Genomic DNA, 21,099 nt, shown 5'->3' with positions numbered 1-21,099 from the left:
CATTCGTGACAGACATGAAGATAAAGAAAGGTCACATCATGGATGACTAAGGACTAATTAAAAAAAAAATATTCCATGAACACGCAGTATTCTGTACTGAGCTCAGCAGTACACAATGTAACCATGAAACCATCACACTTTACAACGTACAGTAAACTGAAACGTCCTGTACAATGTCACCAGACACCATTCAGTGCGCTTCAGAAAGCAGATGGAAACATACAAAATCCCTCAGATTAGTAGCGGCCGCTCTCAGGGGTCTGGTTAAAATCGAAAAAAAGCTATTCTGGAAACAAAGAAACGACTGAAAATCCAAGCAAAGGGGATTATACAACACAACACCCAAAATTCACACCAAATCACTGTGTCCTGCATATGTTCTCTCATCTACCACCCCTCACTGCTCTGTAATACCCAGAGAGAAAGGAATGTGGGGTAACAGGGAAATATGTAAAAAATAAATAAATATATATATATATGTGTATTATTATTATTACTATTATTATTATTAATATTGTATTATTACTATTTTTATTGTTCAATTTATATTTTTTTTATTATGTTTACAGTATCAGTATTATTTTATTACCTTTATTATTACATTTTTATTATTATAACACTATTTTTGTCATTATTATATTGTTACAATTTATATTTTTTCATTTTTACTGCTTATTATTTTGTTATCTTTTTTTATTATAATTATTATTATTTTTCTAATACTATTTTTATCACTATTATTGTATTGACTTTTTTATTGTAAGCTTTTTATTATTATGTTTACAGTATGATTATAATATTTTTATTATATCTGTTTTATTATATTTTGTATTATTATAGCACTATTTTAACATTAATATTGTATTATTGTTGTATTATTATATTTTATTTTTGTTATTTTACGGTTGATTACGTATTCTTTTTAATACTAAGTTTTGATGTACAATAATATGTTTTACTTTCAATGCAATATAATAATAATAAATGGAAATGTTTGTTTGTTTTGGGTTTTTTGTTACGATTGTAGTGGGCGCTGCATTTTCATGAACTTTTTCTTCATGGTAAATTTATTTTTATTATTCTTTCCGTTTGTTAATAGTAGAAGCAGGAACAGGTTATAGAGAGGGTTTTGGTTAATCTCTAAGGCTCCATGCATACAATTCACCCTCAAATCGGCGGGTGAATTGCGGCCCCAATCACTTCAATGGGCCCATGTACACGACCGTGGTTTCCACAGTCCGTGCATGGTCCGGGAGCCTGGACCTCAAAAAGAACGGATATGGCTTATTAAGGCCGTGTTTTGCGGTCCAGGCTCATAGATAATAATGCACGCGGCCATGTGCACAGCCTGCGATTTGCGGGCGGCTCGCGGGTGACACTCCGCAGCCGGCCGACCCGAAAATCACGGCCGTGCACATGGTTACGGTCGTGTGCATGAGGCCTTAATGTTAGACGGGCCCCACTGCTGGGGGTACAAGACGTGGGACACCCTATGATCAATTCTTCTTTGTGGGAACCCTTTAAGCCATAACTTCACTATTGGAGAACACACGTGTATGTGTGTTTATTATGGAATTGTATGATAAGCAATTGCTAATATAAACTCACTACAAAGCAGGGGCAATTTGGATGATAAAGGAGAGCAGCAGCGCTATGATTCACTCTTCTACTTTCCATTATAACCCAAGTTATTTCTGTGAGTGATTTAATTGGTGCACATAAGACAACTGCTTATAATGCAATCCCCAGTCCATTAGTTGAACGGTCTTTAGAGATGGGGCAATTATTTTTTAAGGCTCATATCTTTCTTAAAAACTCCACTAACTCTTAAATGGAAGGCGTCATGAAATGTATTTATTTTTTATCATATTGCTTTAAATATGATATTAACATAAATTTTATTTATTTATATTCTCGTGTTCTACTTTTTACTGTGTTTTTACTTTTACTTCTCTATGGGGGCTGCCATTTTTTTTTCATCTCTGTATGTGTTGATTAACGACCCATACAGAGATGGAATACGGCACATACAACCCCAGAGAGAATGTGAACGGGAGCCGTTCCATTCACTGCAGCGTACGCCATCTGTGTGGGAACGTGCGCCGCTCCCACACAGACCAAAACAAAGTTCGTTGGCAGAACAAAATCCGGCGCCATTTTCATGTGGACCGGATGTCGCTGCCGGACAGTAAGATGACGACTTCCGGTTGCGGCTTCCGCCCATATGTTCAAGGAAGCGAAGGCGCAAGGAATAGGAGCGGAGGCGGCAGGAGCAGGTAATTTATATTTGTGTATGTGATGTGTGTATTATTTTTGTGTATGTTCGTGTGATACTGTCTGCTGAGCCCTGTATCTAATCCTTCTACACTTTGCAGTCGCTCAGAAAATGGCGGCACACTGTGTAGGAGGTTTGAAGATTCAAACCCCTCCTTCTACTGGCATTAGCCAGAATAAGGGAGGGGGGATTGTGTGAGGACACTAGAGAGAGTGTGTCCACCCCAAATTTGCAGCATAAAGCAATGAGGTTGCTTTACCACATTGACCATGAAGCAGTTTTGAGAACTGCTCCCTCTAGTGGCCAGCACATGGAAATGTTATAAATTAGAATCTAATTTATAATATTTCCTGACTTGTGAAAAAATTAAAACAATGTGTAATCACTTAAATAATAATTGTTTAACTAACAAACAAAACATTTTTTTTTTTTCTAGCGACACATTCCATTTAAGTGACTTATTTCCTATGATAGAAATGCGACAGTTACATGAACTTCAGTTCATTTCCTGCCGCAATTTTCTCATTTCGGTATCACTATAAACTGCATACGACTTCCTAACATCTAGTAAAACCCGGGATCTCCCATACAACGTCCCAGCAACTTGCAGGAACGTTAGCAGTGCAAGTAGAGCAACATTCCTTTAATCCAGAATCCAATGGTTCAGAAATGTTTATAGTCCGGGAGTTCAACATTTTTTGAAGTGATCTGGAATCTCACAAATCCAGAAACAGACGACCGAGAACAGGACTCCTCTGGTTAATAAAGGGAAAACTGCATATTGTATGGGAGAATTTTATTTTGGGCCGTCTTCCTGGAGGCATACAATCGTTACATCAAAAATATTTGATAGTCCAGTATCTAAGGACTGTTAGGCTCTTTTACATGGACAAAATCGGCAAACGAGCAGTCACACAACGCTTCTTCCTGATCATTGCCCCGTGTAAACAGGGCAACGATCAGCCTATGAACGAGTAAACGCAAAATTGTACAATTTTAAATGGCAAAAATATTATCGTTGTCGGCAGCACATCTCCCCATGCAATCAGGTAGACGCGCTGCCGACATGATAGAATCGTACGGGGATGAGCGATCGGAGTAATGAGCACCCGTCCCCATACATAGAACCTTGTGACAGGAGCAAACGAGCGCCGATCAATGAGCTGTCTCGTTGATCAGCGCTCGTTTACATCGGGCCGTGTAAAAGTACCCTTACTGTATGTACACTACCGTTCAAAAGTTTGGGGTCACCCAGTCAATTTTGTGTTTTCCATGAAAACTCACACTTATATTTATCAAATGAGTTGCAAAATGACTAGAAAATATAGTCAAGACATTGACAAGGTTAGAAATAATGATTTTTATTTGAAATAATAATTTTCTCCTTCAAACTTTGCTTTCGTCAAAGAATGCTCCATTTGCAGCAATTCCAGCATTGCAGACCTTTGGCATTCTAGCTGTTAATTTGGGGTAATCAGGAGAAATTTCACCCCATGCTTCCAGAAGCCCCTCCCACAAGTTGGATTGGCTTGATGGGCACTTCTTGCGTACCATACGGTCAAGCTGCTCCCACAACAGCTCTATGGGGTTGAGATCTGGTGACTGCGCTGGCCACTCCATTACAGATAGAATACCAGCTGCCTGCTTCTCCCCTAAATAGTTCTTGCATCATTTGGAGGTGCTTTGGGTCATTGTCCTATTGTAGGATGAAATTGGCTCCAATCAAGCGCTGTCCACAGGGTATGGCATGGCGTTGCAAAATGGAGTGATAGCCTTCCTTATTCAAAATCCCTTTTACCTTGTACAAATCTCCCACTTTACCAGCACCAAAGCAACCCCAGACCATCACATTACCTCCACCATGCTTGACAGATGGCGTCAGGCGCTCTTCCAGCATCTTTTCAGTTGTTCTGCATCTCACAAATGTTCTTCTGTGTGATCCAAACACCTCAAACTTCGATTCGTCTGTCCATAACACTTTTTTCCAATCTTCCTCTGTCCAATGTCTGTGTGCTTTTGCCCATATTAATCTTTTCCTTTTATTAGCCAGTCTCAGATATGGCTTTTTCTTTGCCACTCTGTCCTGAAGGCCAGCATCCCGGAGTCGCCTCTTCACTGTAGACGTTGACACTGGCGTTTTGCGGGTACTATTTAATGAAGCTGCCAGTTGAGGACCTGTGAGGCGTCTATTTCTCAAACTAGAGACTCTAATGTACTTGTCTTGTTGCTCAGTTGTGCGGCGGGGCCTCCCACTTCTCTTTCTACTCTGGTTAGAGCCTGTGTGTGCTGTCCTCTGAAGGGAGTAGTACACACCGTTGTAGGAAATCTTCAGTTTCTTGGCAATTTCTCGCATGGAATAGCCTTCATTTCTAAGAACAAGAATAGACTGTCGAGTTTCACATGAAAGCTCTCTTTTTCTAGCCATTTGGAGAGTTTAATTGAATCCACAAATGTAATGCTCCAGATTCTCAACTAGCTCAAAGGAAGGTCAGTTTTATAGCTCCTCTAAACAGCAAAACTGTTTACAGCGGTGCTAACATAATTGCACAAGGGTTTTCAAGTGTTTTCTAATCATCCATTAGCCTTCTAACACAGTTAGCAAACACAATGTACCATTAGAACACTGGAGTGATGGTTGCTGGAAATGGGCCTCTATACACCTATGTAGATATTGCATTAAAAACCAGACGTTTGCAGCTAGAATAGTCATTTAGCACATTAACAATGTATAGAGTGTATTTCTGATTAATTTAATGTTATCTTCATTTAGTGACCCTAAACTTTTGAACAGTGGTGTATGTGTGATTTGTTAAAACCATTGTCAGGTGAATAACATTGATGATCTGGTTACAACGGCGCCTGACAAGGGGGGGGGGGTAATATGGCGGCTAGTGAGCAGTCAGATCTTGACATTCATGTGTTAGAAGCAAAAAAAAAAGGGCAAGTGTAAGGATCTGAGCGACTGTGATAAGGGCCAAATTGTGACGACTGGGTCAGAGTGAGGTGAGGTGTTCCCGGTATGTAGTTGTACCTACCAAAAGTGCTCCAAGAAAGGATAACCGGTGAACCGGCGACAGGGCACCCAAGGCTCATTGATATGCGTGGGGAGTGAAGGCTAGCCCGTCTGGTGAGATCCCACAGAAGAACGTCTCCATGGAGGCCCCACCTCGCAACTTACAGGACTCAAAGGACTAGCTTCTAATGTTCTGGCGCCAGATACCACAGGAACCTTCAAAGGTCTTGTGGAGTCCAGGCCTCGACAGATCAGACCTGTTTTGGCGGCACAAGGGCAACCTACCCAATATTAGGCAGGGGGTTCTAATGTTGTGGCTGATCTGTGTATATATGGTGATGTCAGGAGGGGCCCATAGTGATATGGAGGCTATTACCAACGAATAAACTACTGGATTCATTATCCTGAGCATGTGGGAGAAATCAGTCAATGATCACTCCTTCCTCCAGACCATCAATAGGAACCTGCTGACGGTATCCACACTCGCTGACGGTATCCACCTGTATCGTGAGATTCAGGGATTCCTTGTTACTGTCTATATCAGATTCTCCATAATTATATAAAATGCATTCAGGAATACCTAAAACCTACGTAATACCTAATCCACACAACCTGTAAACTGGAGGGTTTTGTTTTTTTTCACTTTAAGAACCAACTGAACAAATAAAGAATAAATCATGAACTGAATCCACAAACTTCACATTTTGAAGAATGAGTAACGTGGAGCTACAGGAAATCGCCACTTTTGCCGTCATCTCCAGCCTTTTGTTCGGAGATCAATAGCAGAAATAGAATCTGTGAAGCTCAATTGCATTCCCAGCATGTGACCTGTAATATCAGCCGTTTTCTGCCGGAGCTCGGAGCCGTTCATGTAATACATTGCTTTGTTATGGCCATAGAAAGCTTCTCGGGGCAGCTGGGAGACACAGCCACCTCACAATGCCACCGGCTACGGATTCTCCCAGGCCTGGGAACCAGAAGCCGCTTTCCTCTCTATTCTAGGATGACAGGGCCGATATGATATATAGTCACATCAATGCCGGCTCGGGACAAAGAGGTTCTTGTGATTGACAGGAGGAAACCACGCAACAGGACGAGATTCACTGCGTCTTCCTCTGGGGATGGCGCCTGAAATTTTAGACTTTGAAAGCATCTCTCATGACTTCACCTTCCAGGTAGAAACGTTCTCCATGCGACGTGACCCCTGAGAGGAAGCCAGGAACGGTGGAAGGACTTGTGAACGGGTAATTCCTGTCCTGTACTGTACACACAACACCCATCATCCGCCTGCATGCTCTGTAGGGTCACATCTACCCATGAGGGACATGTCAACACTTCTGCTGAAACTTTCTCTCTCAAAACAACTTTCTACCTTTGCAGGAAATATTCTTTGATCGGCAATTGCCAGGGTTTGAGTCCAGTATAATTCTACGTTCACACAGGGCGGATACACCGCGTAAAGGTACAGAGCGTTTCTTTCCTGGCGGCCACAGGGAATTCCGGATGAAAAACAGCACCAAATTGTGGTGAAGTTTTTCGGCCGGAATGTCCGCTGCGGAAATCCTGCACTGAAAAAAAATAAAAATAGGATATACTTACCATGGCAACACGTCCCTCCGACGTCCTGATGAATTATCCCATGTGACCGCTGCAGCCTGTGATTGACTGCAGAGGTCACATGGGATGAAACGTTCTCCAGGAGGCCGGCCTGGACGAAGAAACCGAATTCTGGGTGAGTATAATATTTTTGTGGCGGAATCGCCGCTTTTTCGCCACAAAAATCGCAACATCTGCTATTTGTTGCTCCAAGTTACCTTCCTATTGCTCGCAACAAGAAAACAGCGATTACGCAAATACAATTGACATGCAGCGGATTAAAAAAAATGCAACGCAGGTCAATTTCTGAGCGTTTTTTTTACGTTTATCAGTTACGCAGCGTGTGGGTGAGATTTCTTCAAACCTCATGCACTCTGACGCTACTGTATTATGCTGCCGATTAATCCACATTATTTATGCTACGTGTGAACTGACCCTAAACCTGAATATATTCCTTTTTGCCAGTTATAGGAAATCTTAGGCTATGTTCACACGGAGTATTTTGGGGGAGGAATATCTGCCTCAAAATTCCGTTTGGAACTTTGAGGCAGATTTTCCTCTCCCTGCACGCCGATTTTCGCGGTGATTTTCGCGCCGTTTTTCGCCCGCGGCCATTGAGCGCCGCGGGCATAAAACAGTGCGAAATACGCTTTCTCCTGCCTCCCATTGAAGTCAATAGGTCAGAGGCGGAAGCGCCCGAAGATAGGGCATGTCGCTTCTTTTTCCCGCGAGGCAGTTTTACTGCTCGCGGGAAAAAGACGCCGACGCCTCCCATTGAAATCAATGGGAGGCGTTCTCGGGCCGTTTCTGCAGAGTTTTGCAACGCGGTTTCCGCGTCAAAAAGCTCGGCAAAATACCCCGTGTGAACATAGCCTTAAAAGGGTTTTCTAGTCCCTAAAAATAAAGGTCTAGGGGAGCAAAATATAAAACTAAACATTAAGATATTTAATAGATTACAAAATTCTCAAGATATACTCACCGCAGGGATTCCCTCCGCCACGGGAACGGAGTACGACCCGACATTTGATTTTTTTATTTTCTGACCATGAACCTTTAGGCTATGTTCACACAGAGTATTTTGACGAGTTTTTTGACGCGGAAACCGCGTCACAAAACTCGTCAAAAACGGCCCGAAAATGCCTCCCATTGATTTCAAGGGGAGGTGTCGGCGTCTTTTTCCCGCGAGCAGTAAAACTGCCTCGCGGGAAAAAGAAGCGACATGCCCTATCTTCGGGCGTTTCCGCCTCTGACCTCCCATTGACATCAATGGGAGGCAGAGAAAGCGTATTTCGCGGTGTTTTATGCCCGCGGCGCTCAATGGCCGCGGGCGAAAAACGCCACGAAAAACTCCGCGAAAATCGGCGTGCAGGAAGAGTAAAATCTGCTTCAAACTTCCAAACGGAATTTTGAGGCAGATATTCCTCCTGCTAAATACTCCGTGTGAACATAGCCTTAGGCCGGGTTCACACAGAGTTTTTTGCAGGTGGAAATTCTGCCTCAAAATTCCGTTTGGATTTTCATGGCGTTTTTCACAGCGTTTTTCTACCGCGGCCATTGAGCGCCGCGGGCATAAAACTCTGCGAAATACGATTTCTGTGCCTCCCATTGATGTCAATGGGAGGTCAGAGGCGTAAACGCCCGAAGATAGGGCATGTCCCTTCTTTCTCCCACGAGACGGTTTTACCGCTCGCGGGAAAAAGACGCCTCCGCCTCCCATTGAAATCAATGGGAGGCATTTTCGGGCCGTTTTTGCGTCGCGGTTTTCGCGTAAAAAAACTTGTCAAAACACTCTGTGTGAACCAAGCCTTAAAAGGGGCTGTCCCTGCTTTGCCCTCGTAAAGAGTTGTTTCTTGGAAGATCATGGCAATTACTGCTTGGGACCTGAACAGGCAGCCATATGTGAAGAACCCATGGATCTCTATGTAACGTATGGGGACCTAATCCGAAAGGACTTTGTTATGACCTGTTTATTCCCTGGTGACCACCAGGGTCAATATACACTATGTGGACAGAAGTATTGGGACACCTCCACATTATACAGCCAGCCAGGTAACGTTCTCCTGGCATTTACCAAACCATCAGACCGCCAGATAGAGAAGCGTCACTCCACAGATCACGTTTCCACTGCTCCAGAGTCCAGTGGCGGCGGCTTTACACCACTCCATCCGATGCTTGGCATTGTGCTTGGTGATGTACTGCGGGCATACAGCTGCTCGGCCCCCATGTCATGAAGCTCCTGGGCACAGTTTTTGTGCCCATGTTAATACCAGAAAAGGTTTGGATTCTGCAGTTATTGTGGTCAGAGGAGGTCTGTACTCTGCAGTTATAAAGTCAGCAGAGCGTTGGTGATTTTTCTGCACTATGCACCTCAGCACTCGGCACCCCGCTCTGTAACTTTACGTGGTCTGCACTTCGTGGCTGAGTTGCCGCGGCTACTTCCACTTTACAATAATATCGCTCACAGACGATGGTGGATTATCTAGGAGGGAAGACATTTCCGGAACCGACTAGTTATATCGGTTTTGTCCTATTACAGGACCGCGCTGGAGTCCAGTGATCTTTTTTTACAATGACCCGTTCTATCACTAGTATTTGTAAAGGCGACTGCAGGGCGAGTGCCGGATGTTATACAGATGTGGGAATGGACTGAAGGAAACACCTGAATTCACGGATTAAGAGGCTGTCCCAATACTTCTGTCCATATAGTGTAGATCATACAGTTATCTAATTGAATACTTTGCAATTCCCAAATGTAACAGTTGCAATTGCTCCAAACCGGAGAGGATCCCGAGCAGACGTAGTGATTTTATATTTGGCATGACATCTATATCACGCTGTAATGACACCTTTCAGGTTTTTCTCCGGGGAGGTGGGTGAGGGAATATCACACGTCCATGACCTCAGTCAATAGTTTCTTACAGAATTAGAAGAGATTAAGATAAAACCAACCTTGTGTCAATAGGAAACGTAAGAAATGAAGTCACTGTCGCCAGGTATTATCGGTGCTGCCCGACGTTTACCCATCAGCGGTGGCATTGTCCCCAGACAGGTCCATGGAGGTCTCACTGTCTACTATGTACCAGGCACAAACAGGTCGTGAACAGTCGGCAAGTTTCACTCCTCGGCGTCAGTTATAATTGAGGTTTTAATGGACATTGCTCTATTCATACTGAGCTGCCTGGTTCATGAATTGCTAGAACTGCAGTGAAGACTCCCACACTTAAAGAAGCTTTCGAGGGTTTCACATTCAAGATATATACAGTATCTAGGAAATTCCATATATATATATATATATGTGACTGGTGAGAGTCTGACCCCCACTGTCGGCACAAGCAAAATAAAGGGTCTATAGGGGTTTAAAAAATGCAAGTATTTTGCAAACAGACTTCATTTTCTATAGCAGGTACGGTAAAGACATTACTGGAATCTCAGAGATCCCCCTTAATATTATAAAGCATCACACCATGAACAGAATGAATGAACGGAAGTGCCTGTGCAAATGGACATGTAGAGAATTATAAAATTCTTTTTACCTTCAGCCGCCACCAGGCGGAGCTAGCCGCATACAAATTTGAATGAGTCTAATACTTGCTGTATAAATCTGTATGCAGTGAGCTCCCCCTAGTGGTGGCTGCAGGTAAAAAATATTTTATTGTGAAGGGAATCAGTAGTAGTTTAGTGGTCGACACTCTCTCACCACAGGTCCCATAGCAATGGCATGATCTGCTTCTGGGGTAGGTTTGCAATGGAACCTAATCCGTAAGCTTTTCCACAACCACCGTTTCTCATACTCTTTGTACAAACTGGCATGTAGTTCTTTTATTATGCCCACACTTATATATAGTTGTAGAAAAAGGTAGTGGTGGGTCGTGGTTTATAAGTTTGGGCAGCACAGCGGTTGGCACTGTTGCCCTGCAGCACTTCGGACCTGGGTTCGAATCGGACAATGAACAACATCTTCATGGAGTTCTCCAGTTTCATCCCACACTCCAAAAACAGACTGATTGTTTAATGGCTTCTATTAAATTGAGTTATAGCTTCTATTCTACAGGGTCCATGATGTATATGATAAATCTGTTGTGACCTGAGGCATAAATGATCCTAATGGGTCACATTGACATAGAATGGGTCCAAAAAAGAACAGGAGAACAGAAACTTGATGTTACAGAACCATGACTCATGAAAAAGTGTGAATTTAAAGGGCACTATAGTCATCAACATAACAATAAACTAATGGAGAATGTGTATGGCTCTTATGTCCACTTATTTCAGCAGAGGGTTGAATGGTGGGTGGGCACCGATCGTGAGAAAGGGTGTCCCGAACCCCCAGATCCTCTTCACTGAACCCCCATCGCAGTGAAGAGGAAGAAGCTTCGAGCAGTGTGGAAAAACGGTGGATTTGGGACCCTTGTGTAACGTCCGTGGTCGCTGACCACAAACTCCTTCCATCCAGTCAACGCCCTTCTCTCTAGAGATGTCTGCACATGCGGCCGTCCTGTTCCACAGTGACCCCCAGGGTGCACTCGCGAGATCAGTCCAGACTTAAGGAGCCAAAGCGCATACAGGTGGGAGATTAAGCTGATTGCTCCCAGAGCACCCTGTGCTATAAGAAGGGCTGTGCCCCTCCCTGCAATGTCTAGTCGGTCTATGCAAATGGTCTCCTAAGTGTTTTCCAGTTCCCAGTGTTCCCCGTTCCTGCTACCTGTAACCTGTATCCCGTGCTATCCTGGTCAAGTGCCGTGTTGAGCTGAAGTTGTGCTGTGCTGTGTACCACGCCTGTCCTGCTACACCACGCCTGACGCCTGCCTGCTGCCTAGCCCCAGCCGAGCCTGTCTTGCTACTGTCTGAGCTACCACAGGTACACTATACAAACTATAGACTGTGACCTGTGTGCTGTTGGCCAGCTGCCATACCGTCAATGCAGTACGGCCCAGTGGGTCCACATACACAACGTGACACCTTGTTCTTACGATCGGTGGTGGTCCCCGCAGAGATCAGAAAATTATCACCTTACCTGTGGATAGGTGATAATTTATAATTTTGGGAAAACACCTTTAATATCAGACCCCAGAATAGACCCCAATATTAATATCAGACCCCAGGCAACTAGATCAGAACCCCTAATTATATTCAAACCCCCTATATTAATATTAGACCACAGACAGACCCCAAATTAATTTCAGACCCCCCAAACACCCCTAAATACAGTCAGACCTTCTATAATATCAGATGACAGACCGGACCCCTATATTAATATCAGATACCAGACCCCTTAAACATATTCAGACCCCTACCAGACTATATACATGACCTCCTCACTGATCGCTCTTATTTAGCTGCGGACTTTGCTGCATTAGGTCTTGACGTTCACCAGCATCAATATAATTGTGAATTACAATTTTTTGTGGGAGGCAACACCCCCTATGGGGCAACCAGGTAAAAACTGGGTGCGGGTGAGTGGGGCTAAAAATAGAGTGACTCCTAGTAAAACCGCAAGAGTTCAGTGCTGTAGAAGGGCCTTATTTAACATTACAGTAATAAATAACTCCGCTATACAGTCTGCGTGTACGTCATTCATTCTACTGCCACATGCACAAGCTGTCACGATATGATCATGTGTCACAAAACATGTGACAACACTAATATCACAATATCATTCCACTTAGTACAACTTGAAGGGGATCTCTTACCAGGAAAACCTCCGGATAAGGTGTAGCCAAATCCTTCTTCAGGACGCTAATTTAAAGTGTGCACTATATGTACAATAATGTGCACCATATGGTCATGTCTACGGTACTACAGTGCCGGAGAGAGCCAGAGCCGTGACCATGTGGTGCCAAGACTTACACTCGTTTACATATACCCAAATACTAATGTAGATCCCATAGAGCAGAGGCTTCCAACCCGTGACTCTCCAGTGGTTGAAAAGCTACAAATCCAAGCTGGAGAGCTACATGTTGGAGATTACTGCTCTAGAGAATAATCGTACTTTCCCGGTGACAGTCCCTTTTATAGCCTAATAATGGAGAAAACGGAAATAAATGTAATACTATTATAAATCGACTATAAGTGATATTAATAATCAAAAACAGACCTACCTGAAAAAGAACATGTACAGAGCAGCTGTGATGCAAAACAAAAGGACCTACAAAAGGCAAGCAAAGAAAAAGCAATAAATAATGAGAGTAAACAGACAAACACCTAATACATGAGCAAAAAGGTAACGATTTCCCCATATAGCAATTATGGCGAGGGTTAAGTATTCTGTACATCAGTCAGCAGATGGGAAATGTTATTATATGTAATCTGTAGAGATAAAGATTGAGATGAATACAGTAAAAACAATGGGAAGAAAATTAGCAAACCGAAAAAAAAAACAACCAGCATGATCTTTTTAAATGGCTTAAAGGGCATGTCCACCTTTGAATACTATTTTGCCATTTACGTATAGAAATACATGTACATAAAAAGCTACTAAATATAGTAAATAACTGACATTACTTATCCTGTACTGATCCTGAGTTACAGCCTGTATTATACCCCAGAGCTGCACTCAGTATTCTGCTGGTGGAGTCACTGTGTACATACATTACATTACTTATCCTGTACTGATCCTGAGTCACAGTCTGTATTATACTCCAGAGCTATATTTAGAATGCCTTAGACTTCAGAGCAGAAATCTCTCAAAGACTGATCTGTTGATTTTCATTCGGGGAAGTGTTATCTTTACACCAGGCAGTCTCTAGTAACATCATGTAGGAAAACTACTGCCAACCTGTTTTATTGGAGCTGTTAATGGGTGTCTGACAACAAGCTTGTCGACTGCATCCGATAACAACAAGCAGAATTTAGAATGAAGCTCTGGAGCACAACACACCTTAGATAACGGTCAGTGGATCACTTACGGCTATCTCTCCAGACTCGTTTATAAACATGCATGCTCGGCTCGCCTGAGCGTACTTCAATGCAGACAAGCCTCTGAAGTTCTGACAGCGCCATATCTTCCATAGGAATACAGGGTCAGGCATGTTGAGATCCAACAACAGGGTCAGGCATGTTGAGATCCAACAACTTCTGTCATGGGACAATCGCCAGACCCCACACACACATTAGATCGTTGGCTGGTCACACCAAAATAGGCAGATTTGGACCGACTTCGATCTATTACAAATGGCTAGCTAATGACTTTCTCTGCCCCAAGGTTGGTGCCACTGGCATCACTGTGCCCGATCAACTAATCTCAGTGGAGTGCAAGAAAACTGGTTACCCCAATAGCTTCAGGCAGGAGTACTAAAATTAGTGTCACGGTTTACATGGGGCAAAAAGGGTCCTTATGGAGCCCCTCGGCTGCCAAATTCTCGAACAATGTCTGACTGCTCCTCTGTCAGCAGTCAGACCCATTACCAAAAGTTGGATATTAAGGAATAGAGTGGCAGTATCTATTATGAGAAGATATTGAAACCATAGAGAAGCTGAACTTTCATATACATGACAGCCCTAATAATAATCTGTACTCCGAGCAGAAATAGCAGCCACATCCGCGGAGGAATAAGTATAGATGAGCCCCGATGCATAGCAGGGATAAGATCACAAGTATGTCTTAAAAGGAATCGGCTGGAGGCATAAAGGTTATGAAGCTGGAAGGAATTGAGGTGCCAGAGATTCTCCTTTTATCTGCAAGCCATGTGAAATTCAAGACAATGTGCTTTCCTACAGTCAGGGACGGCGGCCATGATTCATAGAGAGGAAATCAACTCTGAGGAGACATATCCAAAGAAGCCATCCGGGTGGAGTGAAGGGCCTGGTCTCTCTTCACGTTTATATATAGAGATATACCGTAGTAATGTACAAGAGTTTGACAAATGTGGCAGACCAGAGTTTTGTTCTGGAAAACCCTTTTTCCCTGATTCACATCACGTTTTTACCCTTCGTTTAGTGAATACGTTAGGAAAACTGTGTCCATAGGGTTTCATTAGCACGAAAAAGACCAAAATACTGTCCCTTGGCCTCCGTCAGGCTGTTATACACTGGTTTACTATTTTCTTTTTTTAAGGATGGAATAATATAGAAGACTGTGCTATTCCATCTTGAGGGATCCTGCCAAAAATAAACCCTGAATACCGTGAGGTATATTTTTATTTAACATGGAAGTCTATGTGTGACGGAGGCCACTGATATTGATGTAGGCCAAACTACAGATGTACGCTACTTCAGATATTCTCCTGTATTGGATAACTGGGCAATATAGCAGGAGGAGATTTTGGTCTGTCTCACAAAATGCCACATAAAAATGAGCTCACACGGATGTAGTCCATCGAAGCCCTCTCCAAAAGGAAAAGGGCCCTCAACCTATTCCTCAAACCTCCGAGCCAGAAGGCCCTGCAAGGGTCAGGGACAAGCTGAAAATTAAAGTGACTCGTCTGTGCTCTGGCATCGACCAAACCTACTGCCCAAGCATCACCGGAGATCACAATACTAGATTTCGCTCCCTCAGACGGGGAAGCCGGGTTGCAGGGGGTTGAGGAACCTGATGGTTGCACACACAACCTTTGACCGCAGAAGGGACACCCTTAAAAGAAATGAACCCTGAAAATCCTGTGGCAATGCATAGCCGTAAAGCAGTATAGCCGTAAAGAAGTATAAAAACTCTTCATATTAGAGCTGAGCCAGGGCGAATCTAGGGGTGGACTGTCAAGCTTCTCCTCCAATCAGCCAAGACAATAATACGGTGGGCTCAAACAATGCCCCTTCCCCTCCGGCCCGCAGCTGCAGAACATCCCAGGATCAGAGCACTAAACGTCATTACATTTCATTATTTTAAAATGAAAAGTTCTACAACTTTCTAATATTGTTTATGATTAAATTCCTCATCATTTTCAAAATCTCTGCTTGCTGTACGTGAATGAGAACATTCTTGTTTACATCCAGAAGCTGGAAACGCATACAGACCTAATAGTTCTCACCGCTTAAAGTTTGCTACCATTGCAATGTATCAGTCTGGAGTCCAGGCTGTTTAGCTCACAAAGAAATGCTCAGGCCGGATACAATTGTATCCACCCTATGCTGTGAAATATATAAGGTACGCAAAAATTGTCAAACTCTAAATATAAAAAAATAATGTTTCCATTCACTGACAGCAAACAGACATCTTGAAAATGGCAAGGAATTGAAATACAAAGTATATTAGAAACTTTTCATTATACAATGATTAAGCTTTATTTACAAGACATATTGTACACTCCAGCATGGAGACTCCTCCATCTTTTAATCTGGCAGTACACCCACCAGATGCGATTGTTGTTCTCAGCTCCTTAACGCTGCTCTGTGAAAATGCTCGACGGAGATTGAAAAGTCATCCATATCTCTGATCTACTGGATACCCTTGAAGTTGTAAGAGATACAAGAGGGAGAGATTTACAAGATGCTATTAATATTTGTACCCTCTTGAGAAATCTTAGAACTGGATCTTCCCCCTCGAGAAATTCCCAAAGCTACTTTACTGTCAATTGCAAGCACATCATAGAATTACTGATTAAATGTTGTTAAAAATGTTGTGGATTCTAATACCACATTTCTCCTACAATAGAAATATTATTAAAAACAAAAAAAGAAGCAACTTTGATACATTTTTTTCATTACGTAGGATCTGTCAGTTCTCCTGTGTGGAGTAGTATAGAGGAGCTGTCAGCTCTCCTGTGTGGTGTAGTATAGAGGATCTGTCAGTTCTCCTGTGTGGTGTAGTATAGAGGAGCTGTCAGCTCTCCTGTGTGGTGTAGTGTAGAGGATCTGTCAGCTCTCCTGTGTGGTGTAGTATAGAGGATCTGTCAGCTCTCCTGTGTGGTTTTGTATAGAGGATATGTCAGCTCTCCTTTGTGGTGTAGTATAGATCTGTCAGTTCTCCTGTGTGGTGTAGTATAGAGAAACTGTCAGTTCTCCTGTGTGGTGTAGTATAGAGGATCTGTCAGTTCTCCTGTGTGGTGTAGTATAGAGGAACTGTCAGTTCTCCTGTGTGGTGTAGTATAGAGGATCTGTCAGTTCTCCTGTGTGGTGTAGTATAGAGGAACTGTCAGTTCTCCTGTGTGGTGTAGTATAGAGGATCTGTCAGCTCTCCTGTGGGGTGTAGTATAGAGGATGTCAGCTGTTCTGTGTGGTGTAGAATAGAAGATCTGTCAGCTCTCCTGTGTGGTGTAGTATAGAGGATCTGTCAACTCTCCTGTGTGGTGTGGTATAGAGGAGCTGTCAGTTCTCCTGTGTGGTGTAGTATAGAGGATATGTCAGCTCTCCTGTGTGGTGTAGTATAGAGGATGTGTCAGCTTTCCTGTGTGGTGTAGTATAGAGGATCTGGCAGCTCTCCTGTGTGGTGTAGTATAGAGGATATGTCAGCCCTCCTGTGTGGTGTAGTGTAGAGGATGTGTCAGCTCTCCTGTGTGGTGTAGTGTAGAGGATCTGTCAGCTCTCCTGTGTGGTGTAGTATAAAGGATATGTCAGCTCTCCTGTGTGGTACAGTATAGAGGATCTGCCAGCTCTCTTGTGTGGTGTGGTGTAGTATAGAGGATATGTCAGCTCTCCTGTGTGGTGTAGTATAGAGGATCTGTCAGCTCTCCTGTGTGGTGTGGTGTAGTATTTTGGAGCTGTCAGCTCTCCTGTGTGGTGTAGTATTTTGGAGCTGTCAGCTCTCCTGTGTGGTGTAGTATAGAGGAACTGTCAGCTCTCCTGTGTGGTGTAGTATAATGGATCTGTCAGCTCTCCTGTGTGGTGTAATATAGAGGATCTGTCAGCTCTCCTGTGTGGTGCAGTATAGAGGATCTGTCAGCTCTCCTGTGTGGTGTAGTATAGAGGATCTGTCAGCTCTCCTGTGTGGTGTAGTATAGAGGATCTGTCAGCTCTTCTGTGTGGTGTAGTATAGAGGATCTGTCAGCTCTCCTGTGTGGTGTAGTATATTGGAGCTGTCAGCTCTCCTGTGTGGTGTAGTATAGAGGAGATGTCAGCTCTCCTGTGTGGTGTAGTATAGAGGATCTGTCAGCTCTCCTGTGTGGTGTAGTATAGAGGATCTGTCAGCTCTCCTTTGTGGTGTAGTATAGATCTGTCAGTTCTCCTGTGTGGTGTAGTATAGAGGAACTGTCAGTTCTCCTGTGTAGTGTAGTATAGAGGATCTGTCAGTTCTCCTGTGTGGTGTAGTATAGAGGAACTGTCAGTTCTCCTGTGTGGTGTAGTATAGAGGATCTGTCAGCTCTCCTGTGGGGTGTAGTATAGGGGATGTCAGCTGTTCTGTGTGGTGTTGAATAGAGGATCTGTCAGCTCTCCTGTGTGGTGTAGTATAGAGGATGTGTCAGCTCTCCTGTGTGGTGTAGTATAGAGGATCTGTCAGCTCTCCTGTGTGGTGCAGTATAGAGGATCTGTCAGCTCTCCTGTGTGGTGTAATATAGAGGATCTGTCAGCTCTCCTGTGTGGTGTAGTATAGAGGATCTGTCAGCTCTCCTGTGTGGTGCAGTATAGAGGATCTGTCAGCTCTCCTGTGTGGTGTAGTATAGAGGATCTGTCAGCTCTCCTGTGTGGTGCAGTATAGAGGATCTGTCAGCTCTCCTGTGTGGTGTAATATAGAGGATCTGTCAGCTCTCCTGTGTGGTGTAGTATAGAGGATCTGTCAGCTCTCCTGTGTGGTGCAGTATAGAAGATCTGTCAGCTCTCCTGTGTGGTGTAATATAGAGGATCTGTCAGCTCTCCTGTGTGGTGTAGTATAGAGGATCTGTCAGCTCTCCTGTGTGGTGTACTATAGAGGACCTGTCAACTCTTCTGCATGATACAGTGAAGAGGACTTGTCAGCTGTCCTGACGTAACTGTTTTCCTAAATACCTGTACTCCCATGAAATAACAATTCTGGAGCACATTTTTTTTGAACTCGGTGTCATTTCATCCCTGTTTTATGCCTCCTGGGAATGTACAAATAATTTGACAACTGGGTATTACAATTCCCCTAGTCAATAGGGTGTGTCTCTACACAGTCAGCCACTGTGAGCACTGTTTGGACAATGTCAGAGTGAGTAGGGACATTCTTTATTGACAAGGGAAGAGTTTACATCCCGTTACCAATTTTTATATAATCCTCTCATGAGAACAGTGCAGCATATTAGGGTTTCTGCCTCCCATCCACCAGGTCCTGCGTTTTAGACAAGGTAAGAAAAGAGGCAAAAAAATAATTAAATATATAGAGGCTTCCCCTGAGCATCCAGGAGACTGTAAGCAGATGTTGTGTCCGGTGTAAGAGAAACTACACAGAACCTAAAAAAGTGCAGAGCAGACAGCAATGGACAATCCTTTCCGCATTGGGCGCTGGCATTTGCCCAACCTTGCTAGGTGGCCCTCACTTCTAGGGCTGAATAGCTCAGTAATACAACGTCTGATGAAGTATGCCACAATTATTTTTTATCTTCTGGAGACATATGAAGCAGCAGTATGGGCACAAATAATTCTATGGGTGCCATATTCCAATTCTGTGCAACTTCTGCATGAGGGCTTAGCATCAGGTTGAATATAGGTCTTTTTCAGGAAACTTTTTGACAACAAAGATGCCATTTTTTGAGCCAATAAATACCCTGTGTCGAGTTAGGCCTCGTTAACTTTGGCGTTGGAGGCTCTGTTAAGGGCCTCCGTTACAGATAAGGTAGAAAATACAGGAAACAATAGCGCAGCATGCTACGGAACCAGACGGCACTCAATAAAGTTAATTAGCTCCGTGGGCCACCGGTGGTGCCCATCGTTCAATGGAACCGGCGCTTCCGGCACTCCTCTGATGGAGCAGAACAATGGAAAGCAAAACACAGGTGTGAACAGAGTCTTACACTATCTCTGACGTGTAAAGAACAGGTGGCACCTAAACTTGTTGATATTTACCCCATATACTTAATTAGAACAGATATTCTATCTGCCATGTTTTTTTGTCCATCAATAGAATCCTTTATTCTATTTACCATCCAGTCAAAAAGGCTTCGAGCCAGTGGTTGTTCTCTCCTGTCATTGTGAATAAACACAACAATCTACAGATCCTCCCCCAGATTATAGCCTGACATGTTTTAGTAGAAAGAAAAAAAAAGAAAAAGAATAAAACAATTTGTCAGGTACTAGCTGGGCGGCATGCCGGCGGCACCACTCCTTTGCCCGAGCAGCTGTAGGCAACTCTACCTGCAACCGTGCCAAATAGCTTAAGCATTCTGTAGACAGGTAGTAGGAAGAAAAGGAAGATTAGCGTGTGATATTGAACAAGAGATTATCGGGATTCATGTTTAAAATGACTGAAAGTGGCATGTGTTGTGCAGAATCAGGCTACGATGTATCACACCTGTCAACGGAAGACAATTCTGGTAAGTCGGAGGCTCATATTTTCCGGATCAGCACTTACGAGCCCTGGAGAGATCTCCATGGAGTGAGGCAGACATGCTAAGACCCAAATCATTAGGTTTATTACATTTTAATCATATCATAAATGGAGATGGAAGTTTATGTCTTCTAGGTGTAGACCAGAGGAATTAAAGTCTTATTTCAAGGATTCCCTTGTTCTTTTCCATTAGTCTATATGGAGCTAAACGTATTGAGAAATATGGTCATGATGTTAGATTGGCATGTCAAAGCAAAACCAGGGTGTCTGAGGTGGTGGGCTATTGTCTCCAGCTGTAGGTGTAGAGGAAACATCTTAAGTCACTCTTTAGGATATTTAACAAAGAGAATATTAAAAACAATTGGGCCGTTTACATCAATTGGTCCATGGTATTGGACATTGCCACCACAAGATCGACGATGATTTGTTTGCTGATCTACATTTCAGATGGCAAAAACTTCCAGTGACCAGAACATCTCAATATTGCATACGTTTTGCCAAGATGTTGGAAAAACCTCAGGGTGATGAACAATATCCTTCCCCATTCGTACAAAAACGAAGAATAGGGTTTACCAGTCAAGGGTTCCAGGAGACGCAGACTAAAGTCACATAAATAGGTAACCTTATTGACCTGTTCACATGATTTTTGGCAATAGCTACGAGGCAGGAGTGGTTCAGGACCGTAAGGTCTTAAGGTGCCCATACACATCAGATCAAAGTTGACTGAACCGGACGATTCTGCGAGGATGGCCGACTATCTAATATGTAAGGGGTGTCTCCCGACTCTCCCTCAAAAGCAGATGTTGAGGGAAAGATGCACAAGCATATGGTGGAGTTGGGAGG

The 21,099-nt window shown here is 43.4% G+C and overlaps 1 protein-coding gene across 1 annotated transcript in view; it reads right to left on the bottom strand.

The window, feature by feature from the left end:
• Positions 1 to 21,099, bottom strand: part of TMEM135 (transmembrane protein 135) — a 322,554-nt gene that overhangs the window by 54,651 nt on the left and 246,804 nt on the right. Inside the window, exon 6 of the mRNA XM_075851438.1 lies at positions 12,983 to 13,029. Within this exon, the coding sequence (XP_075707553.1) occupies positions 12,983 to 13,029 (47 nt within the window). The remainder of the gene's footprint in view (positions 1 to 12,982; positions 13,030 to 21,099) is intronic.

Source organism: Rhinoderma darwinii, chromosome 2 (assembly GCF_050947455.1).
Source record: "Rhinoderma darwinii isolate aRhiDar2 chromosome 2, aRhiDar2.hap1, whole genome shotgun sequence".
Classification (NCBI taxonomy): Eukaryota; Metazoa; Chordata; class Amphibia; order Anura; family Rhinodermatidae; genus Rhinoderma; species Rhinoderma darwinii.
Note: the sequence above shows the minus strand (reverse complement) of the source record. Positions and strands in the feature narration are given on the sequence as shown.